At 38.9% G+C, this 27117-nt stretch overlaps 1 protein-coding gene and 1 long non-coding RNA gene across 4 annotated transcripts in view; both read left to right on the forward strand.

Moving 5' to 3' along the window:
• The window catches only part of LOC103140618 (RAS guanyl-releasing protein 2), a 60526-nt gene extending 37048 nt beyond the window's left edge, over positions 1–23478 (forward strand). Inside the window, exons 10-17 of one of the 3 annotated variants that reach the window (XM_007555851.2) lie at positions 200–274; positions 1096–1215; positions 3294–3409; positions 3499–3640; positions 12935–12971; positions 17342–17500; positions 18439–18501; positions 22115–23478. In XM_007555851.2, the coding sequence (XP_007555913.2) occupies positions 200–274; positions 1096–1215; positions 3294–3409; positions 3499–3640; positions 12935–12971; positions 17342–17500; positions 18439–18497 (708 nt within the window). In that variant the 3' untranslated portion in view covers positions 18498–18501; positions 22115–23478. Of the gene's footprint in view, positions 1–199; positions 275–1092; positions 1216–3293; positions 3410–3498; positions 3641–12934; positions 16809–17341; positions 17501–18438; positions 18502–22114 lie in introns of those variants that run through there. The other 2 variants (XM_007555852.2, XM_007555850.2) reach the window with 2 other exon arrangements.
• Positions 23479–24719: 1241 nt separating this feature from the next.
• On the forward strand, positions 24720–26812 carry LOC107836668 (uncharacterized). The gene is made up of 2 exons (XR_001662611.1): positions 24720–25591; positions 26108–26812. It is a non-coding gene; the product is annotated as an uncharacterized LOC107836668 (long non-coding RNA).
• The last annotated feature ends 305 nt before the right edge of the window (positions 26813–27117 follow it).

Here is a 27117-nt window from a genome sequence, read left to right on the forward strand (position 1 = left end):
GCTTTTATGAGCTTCAAATCCCAGACATACAATAAAAAATTGACAAATATTTCTGGCAGAATTATTTTTTGAAAACTATCAGGATACATTATATATATATTTGAAGAGTTTTTGTGAAGCAGAAGTTTTTTTGTTCTTCGGGATATTAGCTGTGACATCATCTAACTCTACATGCCTCACGCTCATGTTTTCTCTGCAGGTATCACTGGACCAGTACCACACTGAGGAGGAGATCTACCAGATGTCTCTACAGAGAGAACCACGCAAGCCAGCTGTAAGATACTTTTTGCTCGTACCTTACATTTTAAGAACCACATGCTCCTGTTCTACATGCTGAAATCACAGAGCCCTCCACATCAAGGCCAAACAAGGAAATGTGTTTGGTTTTGACACCACACAGTGAACTGCTGCCACCATTTCCTGTGCAAACCTACTGAAAAAATAGATTAAGTTGGTTCAATCGTGAGAAATCAAGACTATGGAGTTTTGTGATGTTGTGCTCTCTCAACTAGGAATGCTTCTTTTGCCATATCATTTTATGTATTTATTGCTTTGTTATAAATCACACACCAACAATCTCAAAGTGGTCGTAACTATCAACCAAATCAGTCAGAAAGTAGGTTCTGCTGTCAGTTTCACATACAGTTTCAAACACCCAGCATCCTGAGCTGAGTGAAGCATCAACCTAACATAGCATGATATTCAATAATGAATAATAATATCAGTTATTGCTGTAATATTTTGCAGCTCGATTGAGTATGACAGAGTGGCCCACATGTTCAATAATCATAAGACAGAATTTTTTTATAATGTCCAAAAAGTCTGTAGCAGTCTGACTTCAGCTGTTAATCAAATGGTGTATGCTGATGTTTAAAATGGGTTATTAAAGCAATGCAAGGCTGTTATTTTCTTATGGATATTATCCATCCTGAGGCACTGAACCAGAATGTTTTGAGGATATATACAGGATATATCAGAAAGTTAGTGCCTAAACCAGAGGTGTTAACCTTTGCTTTGTTCTGCCAAAGCTATCTTCTTTCTTCTTTAGTTTAACCTCAATCCCATGATCCTTTGTGCTTCTTCACGGTGCAGCAGAACTCCAGCCCTACCCCGGCGCCTGAACCTAAGTCCACTATGATTGATGAGTGGGCCGTGTCGGTGAAACCCAATGCTGACCCGACGATCATTAAGAAACACATCGAGAAGATGGTGGAGGTGAGTTTCCTCTGGGGGCTCTGTCTAGCTCCTGGGATCTATCAGGGACCACAACGATATGGATGGCTGATTATCTGCTCCTGTCCTCCATAGAAGGACTATTTGATGTTGGCTGGAAAGCTGAAGATGTGGAACAATGTTACATTCTGATATAGTTGTGAGGCTTTTAATTGAAGCAATTTTGGGCTCAATGAACCACAGGTTAAAATTCTCTGAGTAGATCATCATTCCTACAGCGAACCATGGCAACAGTTCAGGGAAGCTCCAGGGCTGATTTACTTCCTTTCTCACCAGAAACCCAGACATTAATTTCATTTTTGTTCTTTACTGAAAATCTTTGGTGGGATTTAAAACATTTTCACCAACTAAATGAATCTGATTCTGCAGTAGCGGCTGAAAGTGGCATTTCATGTTTCATATAGTAGCTAAACTGGCATATTTAAATGATCCTTGTTCGAATTGTTCACTGCAAACCAGCTGCTAGTTTGCATGTTTGGATAATAATGCTAATTAGCGACGGGATTCGAATAATTTAAGGTGCAGATGTACCAACTACTCATACGTTCTCCATGGAACTCCACTTAAAAAGAAGTTGAAGTTTCCCACTGAGGGGAACTAAAGTGTTTTGTTTGCAGACTGTCATCACACAGAGGCATTTGCTGGTGGAATCTAGTGCTGATTTTCTTCTGTTTTTGCAGGTTTATATGTCCTAATTACCCGCATTTACAGATGCATCGCGGTGCTAAATTTGGTCCGTTGTTAGTTTAAGTCCATCGCCAATTGTGATCAATAACGTGTCAGCAGAAGAACTGTGGTTTCATGCAGAAGATGTTTTGGTTTCATTACGTCGTCAGGCTATAAATAAATCCTGCAGGCCGGCTGATGTGACTGTGACAGTTCCTGCTTTTATCGCTCCAGTCTGAACGCGGTTATTACAGCATTTTCCCCTAAAATTGTGGCCCGGTTGCCGCTGCCTGGGCTTTCTTCACTTGACGTGAAAAACACTGCAGTCAGATTCCCTTTTCGTCGCCACCAAGTAATTAAAACAGCAAACCCAGGGAGCTAAAACTCGAATGAAAGATAAACTGCTGCACCACATAAGCACTAATACAACCTCTTTAGAAAAGGTCTGGCAAAACTTTTAATATCACACAATTAAATTTTATTATTAGAGTTGGAATGAGATCTTATGGCAGGAAATCATGGGATATTAAAATGTCATGATGTTTCTCCTCATTAACACATTGCTGTCCAGTTTCTGCCTGCGTGTCGCATTGTAGTCGTGCTGCCTCTTCACTTTCTAAAGGTGGTTCAACAAAGTTTTAGTAAGGACGTTTGGATTTATACAGCCAAGATATTGAAAGCTTTTTTCTAAGTGTGCACCAATTGCATTTTTCTGGCCGATCACCAATTACCGATCTATAAAAAATCTTGACCTGCCGATTCCGATTTTGGCCTGATTTTCACTCAGGTAGAGCGTAGATTTTTTTACATTTTCTATACGGTGTAAACGGGACAAAAGAATCAAATGAGCCACCAGATCAGCAGCTGAAATTGTCTGGTGAAACAAGATAACACTGTTATCATGAGTTCTGAATCTGCATATAAGAGTGCAGGATTTACCCATGACTCTTATTTTGAAGTAAGAAAGGAAGTAGTTTATGAGACGACAGATTCATCCTTCTAAGGACGTGCTCCTAACCCTAACCCATCGACTGTGGAGACAAAAAGTGAGAGGCTCAGAAATACACATAGGTCTTGAGATTTATTCCCACCCTTACCTCGGTCTATATCCAGTCGCCTAGCAACCAGCAAACCAGGAACAAGATGGGGTGACAGGAAACTGCCATCGCTCAAAAAACCAGAATAATGTCATACCACACTGATTAGAGGCAGCTTGAAACAGTTTGTGAAAAATTACAAATTGAAGACTTAAATTTCTTTCAAATATTGTTTGTATTTAGATAATCTTCTCATTATTAACCTACTTTTTAATTTTAGTCACACCCAGTTTTTCAGGTTTTTCTTGCAACAAATTTTATGCTATCCTCCATTTTATTTTATTATTTTACCTGCAGAGTGTCTTCAAGAACTTTGACACGGATGGTGACGGCCACATCTCCAGGGACGAGTTTGAAGCGATCAGGAACAATTTCCCTTACCTCAGCAAGTTTGGAGAGCTGGACAAGAACCAGTGAGAATCCACCAGTTAAGACACGTGATAAAGTTAGTAACATCAGTGTGTGTTTACAGTCTATCTCTTCCTTTTGCGTCCGATCGCAGAGACGGGAAGATCAGCAGAGAGGAGATGATCGACTACTTCTTGAAAGCCAGTTCTCTGCTGAACTGCAAGATGGGCTTCATCCACACCTTCACAGAGACCACCTACGTGAAGCCAACGTTCTGCGAGCACTGCGCTGGCTTTGTAAGAAACCACTAATAACTTACTCTTACTGATTATATCTCTCTTTGTCAGAGTGAATGATGTGAATCCATGACCTGATGGAAGTTTGTTTCTGCTCTGTCGCGGTCCAGATGTTACACTGTTCACTCCGGTTTTAGGGAGGATGCATAAGAGACAAAAACACTCATGAAAATTTGTGATCATGATTTTTATCATTGTCTTAAAAATCTAAACAAAACTGAGATTAGTGGAGAAGTAATTTTTTAACCATTTTCTCCACTGTTCCACAAATATCAGTAAATTTGTTTTAACACATTTTTTAATTTATTTTCAAAAACAGAACGAACACTACATGGAGATGGTGGAGTTAAATACAAACTGACGTGTGAGGAGCTTAAAGGAAATACAAAAAAACTGGGATGAAGAAAGAGAGAAAAATAAAAAATAAAACAAAAATAATTAAATAAAAGAAATAACTAAATACATAAGTACATAAATGTAATATATCATTAAATATGAAAAATATGACACCCAGAAGAAGCCAGTTTAAAATAGGAATGTTTTCTGTTTGTTTCACTAGGAATGCAAAAAATTCTAAAAAAAACAAAAAAAAACAACACAATGAAATAGTTTTTCATGATCATTTTTATCCTTATCACAATAGTACCACAAAATATCTTGATAAAATTCTGAGTCCATATGAGCCACCTCTACTCGTTATCAGCTGTAACTGTTAAAATAGACGGCCCAACCTTCAACATAGAGAAAATAATATGGTGACTGAGTTATGTTGATATTATAATACAATATATGTGAACAAATAGAAAAAATAATCAAACTGACTTGAACAACCATGTGAGCCAAAGTCTCAGAGTATTTCAGTTCTCCTTTCTTAAAACTATTCTGACTGTTTCCATCACCAAATATATCTTAACATGCTTTAACACACACAGTTGAAACCAGGCTGTTAAAAAAACCCCTCATGTCGTTGCTGAAGATGTTTTCATCCCAACATTTTGCTAAAAGTATCAAAGCCGATGTTCACATGTTTAATCATTAGTGGACGAATCTTACAGAAGAAGTCTTTTTCCTGCTTCATGAATTTTTCACGTCACTTTGAACACGATCGTGTTTGTTGAGTGTTTCGGCTCATCAGTACCGCCTGATTTTCTCTGTTTGCAGCATTTCTACTTAGGCTAGTAAAATCTGCAAAAGTCCTATTTTCTAGGATAATTATGGATAAAGAAAATAAGAGTATAGAAAAAGATTTGAATTTCCAGATTTTGTTTCTTACATTTTGTCTAAGTTGTCTAACTTCTTTAAGTCCTTTATTATTTCCCAACTTTCTTTCTTCTTTGTGTCCCTCTGTAGGAGTTTTCTACCTTTCACATCTTTTCTTTTAACCTTGCTCCTTTCTCTCTTTGTTCTCTCTTTTCATTCCCCTCCTTTGTTTTTTCTTCCTTTTTGTACCTTTCTTTATTTTTTCTCTTTCTTTCTTCCTTCCTTCTTATATAAAAAAATACATTTTCATCCCTTATGATGGATCTGCAACTGGGATTTTAAAATTTTAACCTGAAAATCTCCAGAAACCAATTTATCACCAACTTGACATAAAACGTCTGTAACTCCTGTCAGTGGATCTTTAAAATGATTTTTGTTTGATGTTTTACTCCTTCAGGACGTATCGATCTTTGCTTTATTCGTCCATATTTTATTGTTGATCGCTTTCATCCTGTCTGTCGATACCAGGTGTCATTTCTTCTCAAAGGTCAAAGGTCAGACACGCTCTCCATGTCATCTCATACCTAGTGGGGTGAGAGCTGGGACTATTTGCACATCATTATTTGCCTCCACAGTCGTGATGGAGCGTCTCTCCCAGGCTTTTCCTCCGTGTCAGGTCAGGCCAATGCCAATTACTATGAGCTCCAGTTGCATTCTGGGAAACATAGAAGAAAGGTAATTGGGTGAGATGATAACCCTCGTCTGTGGTGGTGTCACCTCTGTGCGTGTGTGTGTGTCCTTGACATGCCTCCCGAGGAGCTGTGTGTTGTTTAGTGAGTCAGGAAGAGGAGCGTGGCTTTAGTCGGCTCTGGATGTTTTTGGTTGGTCTCTTTGTGTTGCGTTCAGGCGGCAGAGTGCCCAGAAGATTATATGCACAGACTTTCATTAAAACTCCAACACTGCTGCTGTACACACATTTATTCTCCAGGGAGGCTGACATTTTCCACTCATCCTGAGGGGAAATTCAGAATAGAGAGCATGGAAAGATAAAGACTCTGTGCTTTGAACATATCCGTGCGTGTGCGTGTCTGTGTGTGTGCGTGTGTGTGTGTGTGTGTGGCAGAGGTAGATACACCAGCCGCATCCTCGTCTGCCCTCTTAGTACCTTCCTCTTGGTTCCTCTGCAAAAACAATATTTTCCCCTGCAGCCTGGTATTTTATTTTATTTTTTTGTTCCAGCACTTGTTTCAAATATGCTGCTCGAGTGGAGCCAGGCCTCCAGTAAACACTGCAGAGTTCACACTTCCTCCCACCCCCAGTGTTACACACACACACACACACGCAGATCATCTGAATCTTGTGCCGCTCTGCCCGCAGCCTCCTTCGGTCCTAACTAATGGCTCGCAGATGAGTTTTACTAAACACACAGAGCAAGCAGACACGCAGCAGAATGTGTGTGTCGGCATCTCCAGAGGACGCTAAAGGCTTGGAGTGTGTCTGTAAGACAGACTGCATCTCAGAGTCTCTTTGAGCTCCTCACAGTTTAGTTAGCATGAAATCTAAATGAGCTGGGCAGACTCGGTCCACACACATCATTTAGTCATCAAAAAGGAATGTTCAGTTTGTGGAAAAGGAAACTTGCTTCAGTCACTGGTTTCAACCACTAGCTAAAAAGTTTGTTGCACTAAACCTAAAGCGCTAGACCAGTGGAAGCTAATTTAGTGGAAGCTAATGCTAAAGCACTAAAATGCTAACTTTATTTGAAATTATCTGCTCTTAATAGACTACAATCCTCAAACACCAATTTAATTTTTACATTTTACACGTTCTAGAAAGCCCTTAGTTATAGTATTTCTTTATATCTTAAGCTCTATTGTTTTGTTTATTTTGTTAATGTTTCTTGTTTGAAATAAAGTTATTGGGAAAAGACAGAGAGAGAACGTGAGCAAGGGAAACGTAAAGTTTTCAAAATAAGAGCATAAATATGTTTAACCACTCGACAAATTCGTAACAGTCGAAAACAAAAATTTCAACACAGATGTCAAAATTTATTCAGATAGTTAGCAAAACAGACGAGTCAATTAGAGCTTTAGAATGGATCGGGAAATGTTGAAAAGCTAAGTGATGTCAAACTAAGAGCAAAAGAGCTAAATGAAAAATTAGTTCTGCAGGTTGGCAGAAGTGAAATTCATAAAATTATTTTTTAGCAATGTCATTTTCAAACAAATCCTTAAAAAAGAGGTCAACGCCATTACAAATACAAAATTACAAATAACCAACAACCTTTTCTTTCAAAGCCGACCTCAATGTACTTCAGCTCGACTAGACATAGCAAACAGGAAAGAATGATTCAGATCCTGATCTTGTAAAGGACAATAGACGAGAAAATACAAATCAGAAAAATGCTAAACACTGTTAGTATGTTTTGGGTCTACAATGGTTTACTGATCCTTCTCGCTAAAGTTCACTGTCACATATCGGCCGACTGAGGCATTAAAGGTGCTGAAACACCCCTTTAAATGATTCATGTTGGATCATTGCGAGGTGCAATTGTCCTATTTATGGATTCTGCTGTTATGAGGTCAATATCTTCCTCAGCCACTGCAAAAAGTCACCTTTCAAGTTCAAACATTGGGTATATATTAATTAAAATAAAATGATCTGCCAACAGAGCAAGAAAATGAGACTTGTCAAGACTTTCCTAAACAAGTTTTAAAAAAATCCCATATAGGTCTGTCACCATAACAAATTTTGCTGGACGATATATTGTCCCAGAAGTTATTGTGATAAACGATACAATTGTTGTTTTAAGACTATTTTCAAGTGGCATAAATAACGCAAGAACACATTCTGAAAGGTCAATGAACCTTAAATTCTAATGAACATTTAACACTGATACTGGAAGACATTTTAAATACATAAAATAAATTAAAAAAACAACATCAAATAAAACAAATTATGAAGTCTGCGTAAGCGACTGACCAGACTGAGGACTTTTATCATCTAGTTTTAGGAGGAAATGGGGGAGAAAAAAAGAGAAAAACAAGAAATCATGCAAGTGGAAATTATTGAGTTTGTTTTAATTTGTTGTGCGATTAATTGTTTTGTTGCTTTTTGCAACAGCACTGCCTGAAAATCCCTGAAAATTAGTGTACTTTCATTAAGAACAAGACAATTTTTACTTATTCAAATAAGATAAATGAGACTTATTTACAGAATGTGCTGAAAAATATTCTCGAGAAAATCCTACTTGACATCTCGCGCATTATGTTTATATATTTCTAGCAGCTTAAGTGGGTGGATCAATTAGAGTTCTGATTAGCTTATTTCACAGAAACATTTTTTCATTAAATAGAATAAAATATATCTACATTATGCCAGAACACAAGCTTCAGTCAGAGCTCTCTCTATTTCAGACCCTGTTCTCTCATCATTAGGCTCAGACGCTCTGGCAAACACATGCTGCTGCTAATTATTGCAGGTTTATCCATGGAGGAGGGAAGTATTGAGAGCATCCTTTTTTTTTGGATCTAATAACATGATCTGTCCTTAGAAAAGAAAGAAGAAAAAAAAAAGCAGATAACGAGCCAAAGCAGCCCACTGCTGCTGGGCCTGTCTGTGTTAACGTGACCGCTGCAGGCCAAACCGGCGCAGCGCTGAGAGTGAAACGTAGATGTTTCCAGGTCTGACCTGCCAGATCTGCTGTTGCCGCTTAGCTGCTCCAGGGGCGACAATGTGAACATGAAAGCAGCAGGTTTATACGCTTTAAAGTCTCCTTTTACAATTTCACACACAGGTTTTGTGTTTTGCGAGGCTTCGATAAAACTGCTACAAATACAACATGTCAGTACTCCAGCAGGCATCCATCCTGGTTCTAACACTTCATTTCCTTTTATCTTCCATATGACTCCCTCTTCCAGATACAACCTCCTTGAAAAGGCTAAACTGGCATTGGTCATACTCAAATGCTAATAAATCAGGGTTTTGCAACCTTTACGAACCGACTCTTTGGAGCAAAATAGTTTGTTTTCATCATAGCTACTGTAGGAAATTCCCGAAATTTAGGAAAGAACAGTGATTTTTACTTTTGTTTTAAGATTTAATACATTTTCTTCATTGCAACATTTAAATTTAAAGTAAGATGATAAAAAATATTGTGTCATTCTTTGCAGAAATGTATGTATATGTTGGACAAAAACACCTAGGAAAAACTGGTAAGCTAAAGTGTTTTTGGAATTTTTTGTAAAAGTCATTGAGAGCCACAGGCTGCAGATGTCAGCAATAGATAAATTAATTCTTAAGATCTATCTGCATAAATCTTCCAGACTTCTTTGGTCTGCATCATGTGAAAAATTAAAGTAGTTTCCACATATTTTACAAAAAGATACATTCATTGTTCTGGAGCTTTCTCAGCTGAGAAAGGTCAACATTGTAACTTTAAGTCACTGTGAGCTCTTCGCGGCTATGCAAGAAAAGCACTAAGGCTAGAAATGGCTAAAGATCTTATTTTGTGTTTTTACCAAATCGATGCGCTTCAACGGCAACTTTTTATTGGGTGGAAAATTAAAAGAAAGGAGTTTAAAAATAGTCAGCCTAAAAAAAAAAAAGCTGAATTTTGATAAACTGTTCATTTAAATACATTTAGAATTAGCATGCTAATTCAAAAGCTAGCGGAGAAAAGTCACATAAACCAATAAGTGTGTAACTGAGCGTTATTCCGACTCCTGTGTGAGCTTCATTGTGTTTCACCGACTCCAGCAGCAGCAAAGGTCAGTGTGTGTAGGCTGAGCTGTGATGATGCCGGTGTCTAGATGTTTGTCTTCTCTTTGTTGCGCAGCCCCTGCCTGTGTGGTGTGTGTGTGTGTGTGTATCTACGTTTGTAGCTAGTGGCGTATTTGTTCTTATGGCTTCTCTGTAGTTGTGTGTGTGTTTGTGTGTGTGGAGAGGTCAGGATATTTTGTGCCTCCTCAGATGTGCCAGTGCTGTGTGTGATCTCCAGCTCGGCTCTTTCATGTTATTGTCCCCCCACTCCTCCACACACACACCCCAGCCCCTCCACCGCTGCACCCCTCTTGATCTGGGTCCCCCTCCACCAGCCCCCTCTGCTCTGGCCCCTGTCTCACCTCATCTCTCTGTTCAGTTTTGGAAATTCAGATATGAAGTGAATGGGTATTTTAAAATGTGTATCTAAGCTAAATTCTGTTTTCAACACATTTTTTGAGTGTTTTCACACCTGATAGTTTGGTAGACTCGGTTTGATTGGGAACCAAAATTGCAACATTCCTTACAAGTTTTAGCTGTTGTGGTTCGCTTCCCAAATGTTTAGAAAGACCTGTTCAACTCCTCACCTGTGGTGGCGCTGCACCAAGAACTACTGAAGGAAACAACACGAAAACGTCCGAAGAAGATACGAATGAATTACTTCTACATGTAATAGCAAAAATGGAGTAGCGTCAGATTTTAGCAGATGTGGGATTTTTCTTTTGTCTTTGGCTAAAAACTGCGAGCCATTTCTCCTGGTAACAGAAAACTGGGGCGGTTGTTTTGGTTGTATTTACCCAGAATGCCCTGCGCTGTAGTTTTTGCATCCACATAACCATTCAAACCCCACCACAGTTCACTTCAAATGGACCAAGACAGATCAGAGTTTTTGGTCTGCGTCAGAGTTCCATCACACATTCTCACCTCCCAAACGAACCGAACAGGGTGCATTTGATTTTCTTTCATTCAATTTCACAGCTCAACAAAAACTAAAATTATAAGAGATTAGAAACAGAAGGCAGCGGCTCCCCCATTTTCACCAAAATCTCCTGAAGTCTCCTGAATCGTAACAAATGACACATGGTTCTGAATATTTTTTAGTTGAAAGCAGTCTGACATAACTGGCATGCACATTAGTGCAGCCCCTTTAATCAAATACCCCTGAAATGAACAGCACAGGGATTACATTTCTAGGTACAGGTAAGTGCTGCTTTATGTTAGTCTGTCATGTAAAATTCAAATAAAACAGAAAGTGGGTTTGTTTCGATTTGGTGTCATTCGGTTCTGTCCTGTTCCCTGAATCTGTCACTAGATGTCCCCAGCTACCCTCTCCTGCTCTCTGCAGCATCACGTCATCATGTCGTCCTCATCACTAGCCTAAGTCTCTCCTGCTGGCACACACACAGTCCTTCCTCAGATCCTCGCCCCACTCCCTCTTCCATTCAACTCTCCGTTCTCTGTGCTGAATCTTCTCCGTTGCTCAGCCTAACAGTTTTGACGTGTTTCTCTGAATTATTTTGACCAAATTGTCCTAATGTGATGTTTTATTTGGTGTTCTGCTGTCACGTTAAACTCGTAGTAGTTGCTACTGAATGTTAATCTTTTTCACATCTGTTTTTGTCGTGTTCTTAACACTTGTTTCCAGATAGTGTGGCATAAATGTCAGCAGTCCTAGCAGAAGGAAACAGCCTCTGCTGTTCGCAGTTCATCCATTTTAGAAATGTGTCAGTCTTTGGTCTTTTAGGATAGTTGGAATTTTCGAGATATTTAAAGATCCAAACTTCCAGTTATGAAATGAGACAATTATTTCAAATTTTTCCATTTTTCATTATATTTCCATCAGCTTTATTGCAAAGTTTATGTAACACAAACAAGGAATTTAACTCTCCTTCCATGTGCATTTACTGTATATGAAGGGAACATAAAAAATACAACTTTTTTGTAACTAAACATCCGTCATCATGCTCTGCAGGACCCATCTGTCATGTTGCAGCTGGAGGATCCTGCTGAGATGGAGTGATGTGAGGATGCTGCTTCTCTATGAGAACTATAATTATCATCATTCAAAATACAATTTTCTTTCAGTTATAATTGGACAGAGTTTTTTGTACAAGTAAAACACCTGAAGCCCTTATTATGGAAAGTTTTTCTCTATATAACCTCTATTTAAAATTTATATTTGTAGGGAACATGGGTGTGTTCTTTCTGTTTTTGAAAAACAAGAAAAAAATATTCAACTCTTGCTCAAAGTTTCCCATCCAACTGAACCTGTTCAGTTCCATGAAAGCTGGAGGTGAAACGATGATTAATCAAGGCTAATTTGCTGCCTTCTTGGCGTCTGCTGAACGTCTTCCTGTTCCTGACTGCTTAGCGATGTTGCATTCACTGATTCACTGATTCACAGCTGATATGTGCGCTGGAAAAATATTGATACCTTTACCTTTAGTGGGAGACACCGCTAGCTAAAATGTTAGTTGAGCTAACTCTGAAGCTCTAATAACAAACATTAGTTCCACTAACATTACAACATTACACAAACACAGTATTTAGCGGAAGCTAATACTAAATCACTAATGTGATGTTTAGCAGAATGCTAAAGTGCTAACTTCAATTAAAATATCTGCCCTTGAAACACCACAACCGTCGAACACCAATTTAATTTTGACATTATTTCCATGTTCTATAATGGCCTTAGATATCATATTTATGTTTATGTCTTGTTCTCTATTGTCCGGATTCTATTTTGTTTCTGTTTGTTTCTTGTTTGAAATAGTTATTAGTGAAAAAGCAGAGAACGTGAGGAGAGGAAACAAACTGTTGCGCAAAAAAATTATTCTACTGAAAATTTACAAAACAGCCAACATACATAGATAGTGCTTTGGAATTTATTTGTAATTTTATTTAGGAGTACCTAAGTGAGCTAAACATCTTCAAAGTTAGCTAAAGAGCTAAGTGCATTAGCAGAAGTGTGTCCACTACTGCCTTTACCATAACCTTACAACCACAGCATTTATGTATTTTGGGAGGATTTTATTTGATAGACCGACACAAAATGGTGCATTACTTTGTGGAGGGGAAGGAAAAAGATCAAAGGTTTCTCCTTGGTTTTTATTTGTGAAGGATTGTTCAGACCTTGTATTATTATCCTTCTAATTAAAGTTCCCCCATCAAAACACACTGACGTTCCCCCATCAAAACACACTGACAGAATGTGACAAAGTTTAATGGGTCACTGCATACTGGTGTGTTTTCTCCATCCATTTCCTTTCAGGTATCTTAATTACCCGTTCACCAACCTTCTTCTTCCTTTGTCTTGTCCTTTCTGTCTTCTAGATATGGGGCTTTTACAAACAAGGCTACAAGTGTAAAGGTAAGACAACAATTCTCCGAGAAGATGTTCTTGTTCCACTTGGAAGGCTGCCGCCTCCTGAGAATCTCTTGATCCCATTGATCTCCCCTCTAACTCATACGCATATACAGAGTAAATGTCAAGAACACACAGAGCCACCATCTCATCAGCTGTACAGGATCACTCTGTTTTACTCCATGTCCACACGTAAAGCCTGGATTTGCCCTTCCGGGCCTCCATACAGACTTGTGTTTGACACACACATACACACACACACACACACCTCCAACATCTCCTCTCCCTTCAACACTCCCTTCATAAACACTGACTTAGCCTTCTTCTTTGCACTGGGGAGAGGCTGTCAGTGGTTTGTGCCAAGTTGGTGATGAACTGCAGATGCTATACTCTGGAAATAACTTAACACTGCGAATGGAATGTGAGGAAAAACTTAGGGAGTGATGGCAGATCTCGGGAAGATTTTCGTCTGCTGCGGTGTTAGCAGGAGGCGATTGAAGACAAATGACTGCTCTGCTAGTTTACACCCAGAGTGGCTCAAACGATTAGCTCATTAGCTTGCAAAAAACAGGTCCACCTCTGTTCAGTAAATTCTCCAAACTTTGCAATGGGGAAGAATTCTACTGAATCTTTTCTGGAAAAAAAACAGGGATTTCCTTTTCGTCCACATGCAATTTTGGTATTAACTTTCTCCTCATTCATTTCGGCCTTCAGGTTTGCTAACTGTTGCTTATTAAATCGCTGGCAAGCCTTCATCAAACATTTCCGTCGCATAGCAGCCAGAGTAATTAGTGTTCGCTGGGGTCATTAGACGCAGTTTTCACAACGCTCTGCACCTCGAATGTAGGAGACAAGAAAAATAGACGTGTTTACTCAAAGGCTGATTTGTTCATTAGCACAAACTAATCCCAGAAGTATTCCAAAACCTTTGAACTTTTCCACTTTTTTTCACGTTGCAAACACAAAGCAGTGCCGGAATGTGAGGCAATAGGGAAACTGTGATTCTATAAACCTTCTAGGAATAAATGACTGGAAAGTGTGGATTGGCAGTTTGAATCTAACTGTGCAGTTTAGGTCAAAATGTGTTCATAGTTGATTTTACTATAGATTATGTGGAAGAACTTGTACGTTTTGGATTTGCTAGATGTTCTCCATGCACTTTCAGATGTTTTGCTAAAAATGTCAAAAGAGTGAAAAAAAAACATACCTCAAAAACCAAAAAAAATCCCAAATACATCTCAAAAAATGTAAACTTGTGAAATGTACAATTTTTTAAGTCACTCATTTCAGTAATAAATTATTTACAGAATGAAATATTTCATACTTTTGTTTATTATTTTTATAGTAACTGACATTAAGGTAGTTACTTGATTGTGCTATAAAATGTTTTCCACGTTATGTGCGTGGAAAACATAATACTTTCCCTTTAAAAAAGTGAAATCAATCTAAGTTCACATTTTTAACCGATAAAAGGACGGTCCACATTTGGCTTTTGGTATTACAGAGAAGGCTAAGTGCGGGTCAAACACAATCACACCCATAAAAAGGACTGATGTCTCTGCAGTGGGTACACCCACACCCACACACACACACACACACCTCCCACCCATTCAACCCATCTACTCCCCCCACACTTTCCAATATCCTCTCCACTCAGAGGCCTGTAGTCTGACTGGGAGTTTCAGTGTGTTCTGGCTTGTTCCATTAATGAGACCGGAGGAAGTCAATGAGACAGGCCCACAGCCATTCATCCCCATTACCATTGTTAGGCTGTACTCAGGGAGGGAGACAGAGCGCCAGGGGTGTAATTGAAATGAATCACCCACTGTGGCGCAGTGCAGGAGTGGGAGGACTCTGACTGCGAGTGGGTTGCTGGGATGTGTGTGTCGGAGCAGCAGATGTCAGGCATTTCAGACTTAACTATAGGAAGCCTCTAGGTGTGTGACTGGGTGCAGTGCTGTCACAGTTCATTCTAACTTTTACTCCAACACACAGCCACAGAAATAGCCCTGATTTGGGGGGGGTTTCAGACTTTTTCAGTCAGCTTGACATTTCTGCAGCAGCAGCTTTCACTTTTTTTTATTGAGAAATATTTGATCTGACTCCCATATCTGTCTCTCAGACATTCGACTTACAGATGTTTAAATCTTACAGAGGCATCCACACATCTAGAACTTCTTCGCATTTTGTCAGAAACTTCAACTGATTGTATTAGGTTTTTATCCATCAAACATGAAGTAGTGTGTTTTGGTGGAGTAGGACAAAATGGATAAATGGCTTTCAGTGTGTCAGTACTCTGTAGAGCCACATTTTGCTACGGAGTCTTTAGGGAATGTTACCATCAGCTTTGGACATTTGGAGGATTGTAGTTTTTGTTAGAGATGAGCGTATCGATCCAAAGTATTGATACGTCCACCAAGTATCAGATCTATTAGTATCCACTACCGCATACTTTAGTTTCATATAGTCTCTTGAAATTTTGTATAATTTTTTTGTATTGTTTCAATTTGCTTTCAAATTATAATTTTGTTGCACTTTGTTTATTTAAGAAAAATGCACACAAGTCATGTTATATGATATTTTTTTTAAAGTAAAGTACTTTGTCCAAATTATACAGTGGTCCAGAGGTCCACTGTATTGGACCTCTGAACCAGAGGTGAGCGGCTCAATCCAAAGTATTGATAAAGTCGATACCAAATCTTTATCAGTATTGGATCAATAGTAGTGTGGTAAGATTGACACTTTAGTTTCAGATTCCCTCTAATTTTTTTTTGTTTTGTTTTGTAGTTTCCCAACTATACTTCAAAAAATGTTTCTTTTGTTTTTATATTCTTTCTGTTTATCATATTAATATGCTATTAACATATTTTGTAGACATCTACCAACTTTGTCCAAATTCTGTCTTCAGTTTTAACAAAATAATTCAAAAGAAAAAACACAAAAACACCTAAGAGTCAGAAGCTCATTGACATATGAAACTTGAATAATAAAACGTATTGATAACAGTATCGGTATTGGTGATATTGGCCCAATACTAATTTGGTATCAGATTGATAACAAAATATCTCACAGCTCTAGAGGACACTTACCTATTTGCAGCTCAGTATTCACAAAATTGTGGGTTTTTTCTGAATCAGTTGCGGAAAATTTTCCTTTTCACTCGTTTTCTTCTTGATCATATTGAAAATATTAGAAAGAAAATGCAGCTTGGAAAGCTGAGGAATCAAGGCAGTGCTACTTGACAGGCCATTGGCTGTCGTTAGCCAATCAGATTGGCTGCACCACTCAACAGTAGAAAAAAGATTGTGGATGCTCGCATTTGAAGTAGCACTATGACAGTATACACTGTGTATTAATGCATACTAAGATAATTTGGTGTGTGAAGTATTACAATAAGCAGTTAGAACAATTTTAGAGGGAGTACCAAGTATTTGCAAATTGTAGCTTTTTGCAGGTGACTGTGGCCCCTAACCTGCATGAATACTGGGTGTCGCTCAAATTAGAGGTGAATGATACTGCATGTTTTGGTATCGATCTGATACCAAGTAAATACAGAGCCAGTACCGATGCCAGTATCAATACTTTATACCATTTAGGTTTGATATATCATCAAACTGACTTGATCTGACTTCAGTGTGTTTTTGTTGTTTTTTCTTTTGAATTATTGTGTTAAAACCAAGGATAGAATTTTGACAGTTTATATCTGTCTACTCTACGAACATATTAACATGATAAACAGAAACCATTGAAAATAAGCAAGTCAAAACAAAATGTTTTGTTGCAATCTTAACACGCTGCTATTGATCCAATCTAGAAGTTGATCATTTTCTTATTGTTTTGTATCGATCCACCCACTTCTGGCTCAAATTAGGTCTGAGTGGATGGAGAGTTTCTGTCAAAAATGTGTAAATTAAAAGTTTCTAAGTGTAACATGACATACTGTGGAAAAGTTCAAGGCTCAAAAATCATTTTTAATATACGTAACTGAAGGTAAATATTCAGTTTTCTTGCTTCCTCGCTGGGTGACCCACCACTACTGCTCCCGCTCCTCTCAGACTCGCCCCAGTTTACAGAGTTACTGTTGAGTACGGTTGACCTGTCTGTGTGTGTGTGCCGGTGCTCGTGTGTCTGCATGCTGTGCCAAAGCACTTTTCTGTCGCCACTAGCTCTCCCATTTACCCCCATGTTTCGGTTTGGACCCGTCCCGTTGTCTGACCCTGTCTTTCCTCCCCATTCCTCCGCCGTCCCAAACAAATGGACATTCCCTTGTCGCCGATCCTCCCTGCCTCTCCATCCGACTCGCCGTCCTCTCCTCCTCTCCCGACACCTGTCCCTGCCGGCGTCCTTCGTCCGCCGTGTCAAACCTCCGGCTGCAGCCTGCGGGGTGAACTGCCACAAGGCCTGCCGCAGCCGCCTGGCCGTGGAGTGCAGGAAGAGAACCAAGAGCATCAGCCACGAGACTCCGCCTGCCCTGCAGGCCCGGTCCTACAGCTTCCCACCACCTGCAAACACTCCGCCCAGCCTGCAGAACACAGGTGAGGACGACGGCGTATTAGCACCAGTGTGGATGGAAAAAAAGGGCTACGTTTCTGACAAAAACTCTGAAATTTTTTGGTTTAATCTCAGAAAATTTCTAGCAAAAGAAAACAAAAATTCTGAATTTGAAAAGTTGAAGATTTGCTTAAAAAAAAAACAGAAAATTTGAGGTTAGTCTCTGATTTTTTTTTAAAGAAAAAACCAAGGAATTTCTGGGTTTGAAAAGTTGAACATTTGCTCAAAATAACTGAAGTTTTGAGATCAATCCCAGAAAATTTCTAGAAAAAAACTTCAGAGTTTCAGAAGTCAAAGATTTTAGACTTTTGAAATTTCCAAGTTTGAGATTAATCTCAAAATTTCTGAGTTTGTATTCACTCAGTAGCCAGTCTGTGCCAACATTCCCAGTATCACACACCTCTTTGTTCTGTGAATCTTCCACAGTGACAGAGGAGATTCAAGCCAGTTACCTTTTTATTTGCCTTAATACTTATCTTATTTGATGCTGCAAATGAATGACTTGGAAAATGTTTTTTTACTCTCTAGTGAATTTGTTTGATGACTGGAAACATTAAAGTGATCATAACAGAAAAAAATCCATGCAAATCATTTTCCTAGAGTTCTAAATTAATCTTTACCATAAATAGTAGCAAATATAGCAGGATATTTATGTTAAAATGTATGCATTAAAATCAAAAATAATAGTACATCATAGTAATTGTGTGCAAATACTGTGGTATTTTTATTCATTCACGCGGTGAGCGAATAGAGTATAATTTGTAATGGAAATATAATTAGCTTATCACAGGGAAACCTTTTCTCTCTGGCTGATTGGAGGACTCAGGATTTCCAGATAATTGAACCAGAATGCCGTAAAGATCCGGCCAGTGCTCAAGGTGTTCTGAGCTCTCAGTCTTCTCTTACTCTCTGTCTCTGTCAGTCATTGCAGAAGAGGACATAGAGACGGTCGAGGAGGGAGTATTTGATGTCCATCTATAACCAGGTGAGAGATGCTCGATGTTATTGCATTCCTCTTCTGCGTGTCGTTGACGTCTCTCTGCGTTTCGCAGATTTCCCACAGCTGTAATTGATTTTCACTCTTGTTAATAACTACCTGTTTGGCCCTGGATGACTCCTGAAGTTTCTGTGATATCTGTTGGGCAAGGCAGAGAGCGGTCAGGCGGAGGCTGCTGGTAGAGCCTACAAGATGCTCTTTCACATGTAAAACACTGAGGGGAAAAGTCATGACGCACTGCTATCTCCTCTATTTCTACAGTTATTTGACTTTAACCTTCATCTTTATTTCTGCCTTGGATTCATGAAGCACGTTGCTCTAAAGACATGTAGGAGCAATCCTGCAGAATTGTGCAGTTTGCAGTTATTTTTGTCAGGTATGCGTCCTCTCTTCAGGCTCCAAACACAGCAGATGCAGAGGTGTCTGAAGACAAACAAAAGTTTGCATTTTATAGTTATTTTATTTAAAATAAAACTGCTGCAGTCGTCCACCAGTGAGGAAATGAAATTGCACTCCTGGATTGGTTGATTTTCAAATGCCAGTCCATAGCATGTCAGTGGCTTTGACTTGGTATTCCAGCTTCACAAACTGCATTTTCTTTCAAATACTTGAGATATATTCTGTGGAAAAATCCATGAAAAACTTGCATGTACGTTCTGTAGACAGATCTGTAAACACTGAGCTGCAAATAGGCCGAGGTTCACTGTGCTGGACTGAGATTTGGTGACTTTGGTTAAGCCAGCGGAGTTCAGTGCACTCGATTTTATGTTCAAGATGATTTGAGGTTTATGATATGCATAATATTCCAGAGTATGAGGCATGCATCTTAGATATTTTGCTGAGATGACTCCAGCAAGTTGCAAACTACACACCTTTGGTCGCAAAATATCAGTTGGTTAGTCTGAAAACACACAACCTGTGATTCTATCAGCCTGATTTGTGTTATGTGAAAAGGCAAAGTGAACTGTAGCAGGCAGGTGGTGGATGATGTTTGTTGGCGGTAGCGTCAGATGCACTTCAGGAATACGAGTTCTGCCCCAAACTCTGGAGATGAATGCTCTACAACAATCTGAATGATGCCACATCTGACTGACTGACTGGTCTTTAGAGACAGGTCAGGTTTACATGGTAACCAGAAACAAACGCTTTCCCAGTCCACTTAGCGGTACAGCATGGGTCGGTACGGGCCGGTACTCTGTTTTATGGAAAGCATTTCCACTGCCAGATGGACTCTCACTGGACAGGCGGGCTTAAACTCAAACAGCTAACGTTGCGTCTACCAGTGCGACGACAAACATAACCCACTAGTACACCTCATGTTTGTTGCAAGCAGTGACGCTCTTCTGTTCTCCAATCAGTGGACGGTGTTGTGTGATGCCAGTAGTTGACCTTAACCATACAGTACTATTGACCTATGAACTTACAACCGAAGGGGGTCAAGGAATAGTGTGGCACAGGTCGGTTGCATGGGCCACTTTTTCAATGGAAACAAAAAAAATAGTGATCCGTAGCGCTCAATGGAAACGAGGCGAAATGCAATCATCTTTCATAAGTCAACCAACAGCACAGCCACATGTTACTGCAGCTATGGACATATCCAAGAACACGAGTCCTGCAATGTTATCCATTAACCGCAGCACAGGTGCTGTTAAGCCCATTTCTTTGCCTCGCTTCCTTCCTTTAGGATTGTATTATGGAAATAAAGAGATCAATAAGTGAGCTTTAATAACTGTAACCGTGCCAGAAAAACCTTTAGGTCTTCTAAAAGCCTTTGTGGCTTTTGGTCCTTTGAAAAACATCAATGACTCCTTATGGGCTCCAATCACAGCTTGCATATAAATAAATATGAGTTGTGAGCAGTTCAGTCGAATTGCGTTCTTTCATTTCCCAGGCTGTTTGATTTGAATAATTCTTAAAGGCCTTCACAAGTGAAACTAATCAGTGTATTAAAAGAAAAAAGGCAAGTGGAGATAACGGACGGCAAAGAAATTTGCCTAATTTCTCTTTGGAGGAATGACTCTTCTTCTTTTGTACCATCTTACCCCCTCTGAGAATTATCTTACTGCTAAGTCGGAGACCAGTGTTTTCTTAAATAGGCTAATTAAACAACAAGAATGCAAAATGACATGGTCATATTCGCCAATAAAGAGGCTGTGGGGCAAAAATATATCCACACATTTTTGAAACGGGTGAAGTGTGTTTACGCAGAGGCACGAAGAACTGCATCTGGAAAAGGTTTCTGTGAAGAATCAACTCAGAGGGGGGAATGAAAACACTCGCCATATTTTTGCTTTTGTATATTTTGAAAACATACGAACCATGAATCATTTTCATTCCTTTTGCCAACTATGCACCACTTTTTTTCTAGTCTGTCAAACAAATCATCGTATAATACATTGACGATAGTGTTTGTAATGTAACATCGAGTAAAAAGAAAAAAAAAAGAAAATCATTTGAATACTTTTGTTAAGCTTAGTAAACTGGAAGAATTTACAATTTAGCTAATCTTTGCACATTTATCTGGCTTTATGTGATCAAAATGATGGATTGTCATTGGTAAAATTACACAGTAAAAAGAATTAACAGCAATATTTTTATTTCTTTAGCCGTAGAGAAAAAAAAAGAATGTTCAATTTTCAAAGTCATATTGTCACCATGTTATTCATACTATTCATACATTTATAAATGTCAGAGTTTCAATCTATTTAATTCACAAACTAGATACAAGCTAGATATGTAGCTAGCAAGTTAGTTAAGAAGTTAAACATTTAACTTACTGACTCTCCCTAGGTGTGAGTGTGTGTGTGCATGGTTGTTTGTCCTGTCTGTCTCTGTGATGCCCTGTCCAGGTGACCCCGCCTCTCACCCAGAACGTTAGCTGGAGATAGACACCAGCAACCCTCCCAACCCCACTAAGGGATAAGGGTGAAAGAAAATGGATGGATGGATGGATGGATGGATTTTTTTAAGTTTCAAATTAGTTGGCATGTTAAATATTTAAGTTGCTAAGTATTTAGCTTGCTTGCTAAATATTTATTTAGCCGAGTGCTAAATATCTAGCTTGCTAACTAAAATTTAATATTTCAACTTTGTTAATTAGCAAATTAAATAATTAGCTTTGTTTCTAAGTATTTAGCTAGCAAGCTAAATATTGAGGTCACACCTAAATATAGACATTTAGTTGGGAAAATATTTACTTTATAACTAAATTTGTAGTTAAAATAAATACTTTTAGCTAAAGATTTGTTAAATATTTACTTTCAAACTTTGACATTTATAAGTATACGAATAACATGGTGAAAATATGACTTTGAAACATGAACACCCATTTCCCCCCCCTCTCTGACAGGCTAAAGAAACCAAAACACTGCAGCTCATTTTTTACAGTGTAACTTTACAAACAGCTCCCCCTCACTAATGGGTTATTTAAGACAATGTTGACCTACTATTCAGTCAAATGCTTCATATTTCCCATGATTCTTCATTCTTTCCTCAGACCAGCTGAAGGAGGAAGTGCAGAGCACAGATCTGACATCCTGGTTTCCTGTTTTGTCCACCTGGTGTGGCTGCCATTATGCTGATGGTTTCCTGTTTCTTTTAGGAGCCTTTAACTGCAGGCTGTGTTCTGGGAGTGGGCCGCTGTCAGCCCGCAGCCCTCTCCACCCTGAACCCCACCCCAAACCCCAGACGACGGCGGTGTTCACGGAGCCAGATCAGAGACCCGAACCCAGCGGAGAACGTTCTCTCACTAACACGGCATGTTAGTGGTAGAACCCTCAACACCGAGGGGGAACACGCTCTGAACACGCTGCCACACGGTGGACTCATGCTGGAACAGCACGCTGTCTTCACCTAAATCGATGGTGCAACGTGTGTGTTGATTCAGTCTGCAGAGAATGTTCATGTTTAGAAATATTGTATGGTTTTCTTTCTGTATTTTAAAAAAAACAATCCATAAAATTGTATTTTCTCAGTGAAACTTTAGAGTCAGTGTGCATCTTGAGGTGGATGTCTGCTCTTCTTCAGAACATTAAAGCGGTGCTGTTATTGCCACGAATGTAAAGCGGCCACTCAGACTAAGCTATTGTCTCCTTTTCTCTGAGATGCTCTTGTTTCTTTTTTGTTTTCCTCTGTGCCGTTTTCTCAAGTATGTATTTGAGTGGAGCCACAACAAGGACCCAATTTTGATGTCAGATATATTGTTGCTTTGTGGAAACCGTGACAAAAACATCTGCTGGGCAGACAAAAGCGACAGCAGACAGGAGCGTTTAGACGCCTGTAATTAGAGCGCCGGCGAACGCGGCCGTGTTTTTGTCACGTTTCCCTTCGTGTCGGTGGCCGTCCTGTAGTGAGCGCCGTGCCGTTTTCGCCGTACTGTGATCGTGAGCCTAGCAGAGACAGACAAACGCTGCCGTCACACCACATCCTTCCCTCGCAAATTTGGCAACAGTTTTTTTTAAGGGATCAAAGCGGGGAAGTGAAACTGAAATCACCTAATGAGGCTTTTTTATTATTATTGTTATTATTATTGTTATTATTCGACAGCAGCCTGTAGAAAAATATTCCTGAGAATCTTGGATTTTGCCTTTTTTTTTTTTGTTTCTATTCTGCACGTTGCCTCTGAAGTACTTTGTAGAGTAGAAGTTTGGTGGTTTCTAACATAGTGAACTCCAGCGCCGTTACTGACAAACGTGTGCAGCTTCGTTGTGCCTGTGGAGAGATGAATTCAGACGTGGAGCTGCGTTTCGCAAACTGCCGCTTTATCACTGAATGAGACTCCGTGTTGTTGATTCTTTGCTGCATGAGTGTCTGGCCGTTCAGTGCTGACGGCTGCCTCTCTGTGTGTGACCAGAACCTCGCTACGTTGTTCTCTGGTGGCTCCCAAATGATTCTTCAGTATTAAAAGCAGCAGCTGTTCAAATAAGTGTTGTTGTGAAAATGTTTGTGATTAATAAGAATGATATATATATATATATAAAAAACATGAGTTTGTGTATTTTTTTTCATCCATCCATCCATCCATTTTCTGTACACCCTTGTACCGTAGTGGGGTCGGGATGTTTGTTTGTTTTTTGCCCATCTTTGCTTAATTTTGTGTATAAATGCTCATTTGTATGCAAGAAATGAAGATTTTCTGATTCACCATCGCTGTCTTGACTGAGGCATGTCAAGAACAGAGTTACTCTTTAAAAGAAGCCATCCCACTGTTGCAATGTGATCTTTATTTATGACAGATTAGAGTCACTAAAAAAAAAAGAATTCTGAATGTGGGACAAAAGCGTTTTTTCTCCCTCAGAATTCTGAGAATTTTAGAATTCGGAGAAAAAAATTATAATTCTAAGTAAAAAGGTAGAACTCTGAGAAAAAAGATATTTTACTGAAAGAAAAAAAAGTCAGAGTCACTTTGTTATCAGTCCTGTTGCAAAGCCATCGGTTGCTTTATCAAATCTGACCTCAGTATGATGAAAAGAAAAGAAAATGAAGGTTTTGGGACGGTATAGTCAAAGACTTTACCAGTCGTTACCGTTTAGAGCAGCGAGGGCAAAACTGGTGAGCTTAAACTACTGAGTATTAACCCAAAATTAATTAACGTAAAAATGCAAAAAGGTGTTCGTTTATTTTTTATTTTTATTTATTAGAGTTTGTTTTTTTTACTTTTACCTGTCCAACAATAATTTTTAATTTTGTGAAATTGGTGCATAGTTAAAGATCCAAAGCATTAAAAGTGCTTCAAACTTTTGCCTTACTAAAAGAAGACAACCATTTCCAAATATCTTGGTTCAGTTTGTTGGCCAAATTTTCAATATTCTGGATCTGTGGTCAGGGGCCAAACAAAATCATTTTAAGGTCCACAAATGGCCCCTGGACCACACTTTGAAAGAGGATAAACATTTATGACACAAAGACAGTTTGGTTCTGAACAACTTTTCCCACCTTAATTAAAATCATAATTTAAAAACTGTATTTTGTCTTGATTTAGGTCTGTGATATTAAAACTGCACTGCAAAAACATGAAATCTTATAAATTTTTGGACTAGATTCTAGTGCAAATGTCTTAGTGCACTTGAAATAAAACAAAACTTACAAGAAAATATTCAGCAAAATATTGGAGCTTGTTTTTTGTAAATAATTCTTCAATGTTGATTTTTTAAAAAAAAAACTAGTTTCACAGGCAGATTATTTCAATTATAATATGAGGAAAACAATTGTTTTAACTGAAATAATCAAATAATCTGCCAATTAAGGTAGTACTTTTTATTCAATATCGAGGAATTACTTGAAACAAGCTGCGTTGTCATGCTAAATTTGTAAGTTAGTTTTGTTTTACATCAAGATGTTTGCACTAGAAACTAGATCAAAAATACTTTGTAAGATTTTGTTTTTGCAGTGTTAATAATAACCTGTAACTGAAGCAAAACTAGAATTCATCTAATATAGGCAAACATTTCTTTGCCTCTCTGTTGCAATATACAGATACAGATGCAGCACAGTTGCTGGGTTTTGTTCCTGAATGATGTCCTTGATGGGAATTTGCTGAACAGCAAAGTAAAAAGAGTTTCGACTTCCTTCTGCTTGGATGCGATCGATGCGGCGTGATTAGAAGTTGAGCTCTGGTGGAGATTAAGATCTAGAGCAGGTCTGTGATGCGTTCTTTCCCTTCACGTCTCCACACATTTCCAAAGATAGGTCCCCTCCTTCTCCTATAGGAGACTCTACATTTCTCCAAGTTCCCGCCTTTGGGTTCAGGTGACCCCCGACCCCGCGCCCTCCGCCTGTCTGCCTCTGGCGGTAATAACCAGCCCTGAATGGACCTGGGCGACCACGCCACAACTAATTACCCTCAGAGATGGAGTCGGTGTCTGGTTGTTCCGTTGAAAGCGAGGACATCGATCGAGCTGCGTTCATATCTCACCCCGCGCTGTGATGGCGCTAACTGCTCTCACGTGGGTTAACAACGAGCTGTTGAACCGCAGAACTGGACCCGTCAACCTTGATCCGCTACCGGATCTCTCAGCGTGGAGTTCAGTCCGTCAGCATGAATAAAGCCCAGTGAGAAACTGTCACAAAAAAACCATATGTAAGTGTCAGGACTCTGCTGCTTTTCGTCTTATTTTGCATTATGTTTTAGGTTGGCCTTTCATGATGCCTTATTATTGCTTTCCTTATTTTCAGTCCTTCATAATGTTTCTAATTAGGTTTATTCTTTAGTTACCATAGGTTCAGTCTGAGTCTAGGTATACCTTTCTTTAGTAGTTCCAGTTAAGTCCTTCTAGGTTGAATTCTGTTATGTCTGCATCCATTTTTTAGTAATCCTAGTTATGTTATTTCTTAAGTCCTTCTAGTTCCCCCTGTTAGTGTACCTCATTTTCTTATTTTATCACTTTAGGTTTAGTTAGTCTTTTTGTCTGAATCTATGTTCATCTTTCTTTAGTGATTCTAGTTAGGTTATTTCTTTGTTTAGATCTTCTAGTTACTCTAGTTCTATGTTCCTTGGTTCTTGTTAGATCAGCCTTGTTTATGTTTTCCTTCATGTCTTCCTCTCTTCTACTTTATGAGATTTTCTTTACTCTGAATGTGTCTTCTGTATTTTCAGCTCCCTGTTGTTTTCCCCAGCAGATCCCCTCAGGCTCCCTGGACCATCTTCTCCCTGCCCCTCATCTTGCTCCTGTGCCAACTACTCACACCTGCTATCATCTCATCTCGTTAGGTCCATTGTTCCATTTACTCCCTCCCAGTATTTAAGCTCCTCTATCTCAGTCACAACTCTCCAGTCTGTCTCGTTACCCAGCTCGTCATTATGCTCGTTGCTATCTCATGTCTCCCCTTTGCTTGTGTTCTGGATTTCCTTGCACCCTTGGATTTCAGATTTTTGTTGTTGGTTTTCTTCATTGATATATCCACAGTATACTACATCTACTGCCGGCTGCGATTGGGTCCACTCCACACACATCATGATAGTAAGCCATTTATGTTGCTTCATTTGAGCTAATTATTATTATTGTCTTCATTTACCACCACTAATATACATATTTATAGATTTGTCTTGCTACAAACAACTATTTTGCTGATTTAGAATATTTTTTTTACAGATTAGTATAAAAAAATATCAAAATATGTAATTTATTATGCTCAGTTAAATCCCAGAATTATGCAACTGAAACATTTTTATCTAGCTTGCTCATATATTCCCTCGTGTTATCGTGGTATAGTACTTCCTGTTTGTGTCCCGATGGTCAGATATTATTCATATGCAACTGAGCAATAAACTTTTTCCATAAGTGTCTCAGGGCTCTCTGGGGGCCCAATATTTTCCCACACACATTTTGGTGTGTGTGTATGTGTGTGTGTGTGTGTGTGTGTGTGTGTGAATATTTATTCAATCACCTATTTTACATTGCATGTTTTTTATTTAACTGTCATTATTTTGTATTATTGTATTGTATTATTTTCTATACTTTTTATAGGTTTATATGAAGAAGTTAAGAGACATGAATACTTTTCCTAGAGACTGTCAGAACTAACTTTCCTGAACATCTGACTTCACCGCTATGATAGCGCTCACATCTGGATCTCTATTTACATGTTATAAAGCCGGTCATAGAT

This window comes from Poecilia formosa, unplaced genomic scaffold, assembly GCF_000485575.1.
Source record: "Poecilia formosa unplaced genomic scaffold, Poecilia_formosa-5.1.2 Scaffold73, whole genome shotgun sequence".
In the NCBI taxonomy this organism is placed as follows: domain Eukaryota; kingdom Metazoa; phylum Chordata; class Actinopteri; order Cyprinodontiformes; family Poeciliidae; genus Poecilia; species Poecilia formosa.